The sequence below is a fragment of the Squalius cephalus genome (assembly GCF_949319135.1).
Source record: "Squalius cephalus genome assembly, chromosome: 11".
NCBI lineage: Eukaryota > Metazoa > Chordata > Actinopteri > Cypriniformes > Leuciscidae > Squalius > Squalius cephalus.
The window spans coordinates 21735410-21741561 of record NC_137132.1 but is presented as its reverse complement, the minus strand read 5'-3'; the positions used below and the strand labels follow the sequence as shown (position 1 = coordinate 21741561).

The window sequence follows — 6152 nt, the reverse complement described above, 5'->3', positions numbered from 1 at the left end:
AAGAGTGTTAAATTGTTGTACTTTACCAAGTACAACAGGTAGAGTTTACTCTATAAATTCACCTTTTATAATTTTGTTTTCAGTCTGCTTCATCCTTCAATAAAATAAACACTATCACACATTTGTTGTTGTCTGCATTTTGCAGTAAATTTACCATAGGGGAAAGAAAAGTCTTTATCTCCGTTACCAAACATTTATGGTATTATAATTTTGTATTTAATGGTAACAGAAATTTAATAGTAAACAGATATTTTTAATAATAGATAAAACATATCAGTATAATAATAGCAGATAAATAAATAAAATATAGATTGTTAGTCTTGTTGCAGTGTGTGTGTGTGTGTGTGTGTGTGTGTGTGTGTGTGATCTTTGTACTGTATATAGGGACAGCTTTTTCTCAAAACCCATAATTCAAGGCTTAGTTCACTTAAGTTTTTAAAAGCACAAACATAGAGAAAAATTGAGGGACCAAAGACAGGCTTGTGCAATCACAGAGTTTAAAATTTTAATAAAAACAATTAATTGTATATTTAACATACATGTCGATGTCTCAAATTTATTTCTAGAGCACAGTTTAAAACAACTGAAAGTTGATCAGTGTGCTTTACATTGATACACATATCTTATTAAAGAGGTGAACAAAGAGTATCTGTCAAATTAAATAATTATATGTATTTATATTTGTAAGATTGGCCACCAGGCCATGCACATGGACGTGAAACCTCCAACACTATATTGGCCAGTGTTTCAGTTTCATTGTCACTGTATCGGAATAATTATTTCTATGATATTAGTAAGAAACAATACTGGACCAGATTATTTTTACCCAAGATTGAACTTTCCATTGACTCCAACCTGTTTTATCTTAAATTTTTTAATCATTGCCTCTTTGATCTCTTTAGTCTTGAAGCAATATATAAACGGGTTAATAACAGCAGGTATGAGACTATACATCATGGAGACCACAATGCGGATGTCAGTACTAAATTCATAGCCAGCAACATTTGTCAAATACACAAAAGTTCTGGGTAGATAATACAGACAAATGAGCAGTAATTGTGGAGTGCACGTGGAAAGGGCTTTATAACGTCCTTCTGAATTTGAAATTCTCAACACAGTGATGATGATAGAGATGTAAGAAAATAAGATAAAACTTAAAGGACCCCACAGAACAAACATGGCAATGGCTGTAGATGTGACTTTCATGGTAGTTATATCTCCACATGCCAGTTTGCTTAAAGCGACATGATCACAGTAGCAATGGGGTATGACATTTGACCCACAGAAATTCACACCAAGGATCAGGAGAGTGACTCCAACTAACTGCAGCATGTTTGCTATCCAAACACATGCACACATAATGGCAATAGTTGCATTTTTAATCAGGGTATGATATCTGAGAGGATTGCAAATAGCTATGAATCGATCAAGAGCCATCAGTGCCATGAGAAATGAATTTGTAGCCCCAAGAAAATGGACAAAATACACCTGCGTCAAGCAGGCCTTGAATGATATGATTTTGTTAAACATCCAGTACGTTGCAATGACTCTTGGGTAGGTTGTCGTTCCAAGTGCAAGATCTGCCATTGCGAGGTTACAGAAGATTAGGTATGTTGGTTTCTGAATGCTTTTCTCGCACATCACAAAGACAATGATGAAAATATTCCCAGTAGCAAGAAGAAGATATAAGATGAAAAACAAAGCTCCAACATATCCGTAATACTCAGGAGGGAGGCCAGGAAAACCTCGTAGAACAAACTCAGTGATCATTGTTGTGCTGTTTGTATTTTGGTAGGTATCATTGCTGCCCAACCCCATCTGGCAAAATAAAAAGTAAAATAGCACAATAAAACTCTTTATATACACAAACATGAGTACAATATGTATGCCTACATAAAGATAAAACATTTGAAGAACATTGCTCTATGATTTTAGCATAGACATTAATACTTTTAGCTTAGATAATATTTTTTTACAGTGCGGTATCTACAAACACAATATTTACAAATGAGTGAGGTGAGAAAGAGGGCAGGGCAGGCTCATGATCTTTTTCTAGACATAACAAATATACTTACAGCACAGGTCAGAGTGTTCTCAGTTACGTTATGGGTACAAATTTGCTTTGGCTTTGGTTTTTAAATGCTCACACGTCAGATACACTTAAACTCTTTGACGTAATGTTCAACTCTCACATGTATAAAAGTGCCCCCCCCCCCCCCCCGCAAACCGTGGGGATTCCGTGTGTGCCTGGTTCCTCTCGGGGACCCAGTGTTTTCATTCGGGACTCCAGCAGATGGTGTCATGTCACTCACAGTATCACAAGGCGGGCTTGATTCCTCTGGAAATGAGGATTCGACTGCGTTGCCTCCCTCAGGAGTGTCAGTGTTAGTCGAGTCAGATCCAAAGCTGATGGCCATGCTTTCCCGGGCAGCTGAAAGCATCGGTTGGAGGGACGCTCTCCCCCCGAGCGCTGTAGGCTTACGATTGGTTTCTGGGCGCGTGTTGCTCTACAGCACTCGCTCCCAGTGCCTTTCTCCCGGACGTGCATCAGGACACGCCTTCACTGCACTCGATCACGTGGCGATCATGGGCTGTATGTTCTCTGTCACTATTGTGGCACAGGCATGCAGTGCTGTGCGTCGCCTTCGCCTTCGAGGCAGTGCTGACTCGGGAGTTCTGTTAGACCTGGCCCCCGTGGAACGCTGGTCCTTCCCTGGCCAACACTGACAGAACGCGGAAACTCGACCACGCCCCCACGCAGGGACGCTATGCCTTCCATGTCCGGGCTGGTCGATCCGCCACGCACACTGCTGACCTCGCTCTATGGGACGACATCAGTACCTGCGTGATCCTGGGCCAGGTGATGTCCACAGGTGTGGTCCAGGAATGGGCTCAGCCAGGTTGATGTGAGGGGGTCTGAGAATTCATTTTCTCAGCTCCCCCATGTCCCAGGCTGGGCTCCTCGGCGGTGGGGTTGAGGACTGTACCCTACTCTTCGACCACCCCAGAAGCAGACTGAGGCCTTCTGCACCAACGGTCATCCGTCCGTGCGGTCTCCTTAGTCTGCTTCCCGCCGAGGCCGCCTCCCTGCGGCCCCTCCCCTCGAGCCTTCACTGGCCCCGAGCAGGAGAGGGTTGTAGGAGGGCGGCACCGCCCGTCTCCGCCCCTTAGCCGGCCAAACGCCAGGCTAAGCAGCACTCTCGAGACGGGTGGCTTGCTCGGCGGTGTGGTTGAGGACTGCGCCCAACAGTCTTCGACCCTCCCCTGAAGTGGACTGAGGCCTTCTGCATCAATGCTCATCCGTCTGTGCGGTCTCCTTAGTCTGCTTCCCGCCGAGACCGCCTCCCTGCAGCTCCTCCCCTCGAGCCTTCACCGGCCCCTGGCAGGAGGGGAATGCAGGAGGGCGGCACTGCCCGTCTCCGCCCCTTAGCCGGCCAAACGCCAGGCTAAGCAGCACTCTTGAGACTGGCAGCTTGGAGTTAGGGCTCAGTTCTTCTCAGGAGTTGGTAGCAGGGCCACTCCGTCCCCCGGTGGAGGGCCGGGGTAGAATCTTTTGTTTCAAGAACTGATGCCCCTTCCTCCGAGCCCCAAGAGGCTGTGGATGACAGTGCGCGCCGCTCATGAGCCTCGCCACTCTCGTCCTCCTCTGTTGCCAGACCCCTGCCAGAGCACGCCCCCGTGGAACCCTGGTCCTTCCCTGGCCTCCTCTGGCAGGATGCGGTTAATGACCGTGCCCCCACACCGGGCCGCTATGCCACCCACGTCCGGGCCGGTCATTCCGCTTCGCTGCACCACCAGGGTACGTTTGTGGTTCGCTTGACCTCACTGGTACAGCCTTTGGGAGTCTTCCCAGACTGTCCCGTTGGGTCGCGAAAACCATCAGGCTCGGCTACGCGATTCAGTTCGCGCGATCTCCTCCCGCTTCAGGGGAGTCCACTTCACTATGGTCAGTGGCTATGCCCCTGTCATGAGAGCGGAGGTCGCCACCTTCGCAAAGGGGGTGCGATCGAGACTGTCCCTCCAGCCGAAATGAAGTCCGGCTTCTACAGCCCCTACTTCATTGTACTGAAGAAATCCGGTGGGTTACGACCGATCCTCGACTTGCGCGTCTTGAACCGCTCCCTTCACAGGATGCCGTTCAAGATGCTCACGGCCAAACGCATTTTCGAGTGCGTGCGGCCACAGGATTGGTTTGCAGCGATCGACCTGAAGGACGCCTACTTCCATGTCTCCATTCTTCCTCGACACAGGCCGTTTCTTCGGTTTGCTTTCGAGGGGTAGGCATACCAGTACGCGGTTCTCCCTTTCGGGCTAGCCCTATCTCCTCGCGTCTTCACGAAGTTCGTTGAGGCAGCCCTTGTTCCTCTACGGGAACACGGGGTTCGCATCCTGAATTATCTCGACGACTGGCTGATCCTAGCTCACTCTCGAGACCAGGTTTGCGAACACAGGGACTTAGTGTTCCGGCACCTAGCTCATCTGGGCCTTCGGGTCAACTGGGAGAAGAGCAAACTCTGCCCCGTGCAGAGGATCTCTTTTCTCGGTATGGAAATCGACTCGGTCGCCATGTGCGCGCATCTTACGAGCGAGCGCACGCAGTCACTGCTGACTTTGAGGGCATCAGTTTGAGGGCAAGAGTGCGGTTCCACTGAAACTATTTCAGAGGCTCCTGGGGCATATGGCATCTGCAGCCGCAGTAACGCCGCTCGGATTGCTTCATATGAGACCGCTTCAGCTTTGGCTTCGCGATAGATTCCCGAGGTGGGCATGGCATCACGGCACGCTCCGAGTTCCAGTGACTCCGACCTGCCGCCAGACCTTCACCCCGTGGTCAAACCTCAGTTTTCTTCGGGCCGGATTGCCCTTGGAACGAGTTTCCAGGCATGTTGTGGTATCAACAGATGCCTCCACCACGGGTTGGGGCGCAATGTGCAATTGACATGCTGCCGCGGGCTCCCGCTTCCGTGCGTTGCTCCGCAAGTATGCGTTTCCCCCAGTGAGCCTTCTTGCGCAGACTTTGCGCAAGATCAGGGAGGACGAGGAGCAGGTAATTTTGGTTGCCCTGTTTTGGCACAACCTGGTTCCCAGAACTAGTACTCCTCGCGACATCACCTCCCTGGCCAATTCCTCTGAGGAAAGACCTGCTTTCTCAGGGACGGGGCACCTTATGGCACCCTCGTCCCGATCTTTGGAACCTCCACGTGGTTTGAGTACCCTACCACCAGCGGTGGTGGCTACCATCACTTCCGCTAGAGCATCGTCCACGAGACATGCCTATGCGTTGAAGTGGAACCTCTTCGTCAACTGGTGTTCTTCTAAACATCTAGAACCCACGAAATGCCCGATCAGTGTCGTGCTTTCCTTCCTGCAAGAAGGGTTGGAGCGAAGGCTGTCTCCCTCCACCCTGAAAGTGTATGTTGTCGCCATTGCCGCACATCACGACGCAGTTGATGGTAAGTCTCTGGGAAAGCACGACCTGATCATCAGGTTCCTGAGAGGAGCGAGGAGACTGAATCCTCCTCGCCCTCCTCTCGTTCCCTCTTGGGACCTCTCAGTGGTTTTAACTGCCCTGCAGAGTGCTCCCTTTGAGCCTCTGCAATCAGTGGAGCTTAAGTTCCTGTCAATTAAGACAGCGCTCCTGGTTGCATTGGCCTCCATCAAGAGGGTAGGGGACTCTCTCCAAATGAATGGATGGAAAAATGGATTCTGCTCAGGTGTCTTCGCTTGCTCGCCATTCCTCTCCACGGACGGGATACGTGCGATATTCTCCTCAGGTGAGCCTAATAAGCCCTGAGTCTCCTCCAGCACTGACGACGTCAACGCCAGAGTTATGCCACCGGCAGCTTTCGCGCTTGGCTAGGTGCCTCCATGTGCATGGTTCCCCCTCTGGGTGACCCCCACATGTGTATTTCCACTGTAAGCCTCTCTGAGCATGTGTCTTTCCCTTGGCAAGCCACCTTGCCACCCCTGGGGTTGAAAGATTCCACCTGCGGCTGGACACCCCAGTGATACTCCATATGCAGCCCCCCGGGGTCATATGTGTTTTCCAAGTCGCCCCCTTAGGGCTGGGCATAATTGCATATTCCACTGAGATATGCTTCCCAGTGTACCTTGGTATTCCTGTGTTAAGTAGGACTCCTTCGTCCGTGCTA

The 6152-nt window shown here is 49.9% G+C and overlaps 1 protein-coding gene across 1 annotated transcript; it reads right to left on the bottom strand.

Moving 5' to 3' along the window:
• Positions 1-822: 822 nt before the first annotated feature.
• or30bw1 (odorant receptor, family 30, subfamily BW, member 1) lies at positions 823-1818 on the bottom strand (the record flags this gene model as incomplete). The annotated part of the gene is made up of 1 exon (XM_079887139.1): positions 823-1818. The coding sequence occupies one exon, from the start codon at positions 1816-1818 to the stop codon at positions 823-825; it is 996 nt and encodes a 331-aa protein (XP_079743265.1).
• Between the last annotated feature and the right edge of the window lie 4334 nt (positions 1819-6152).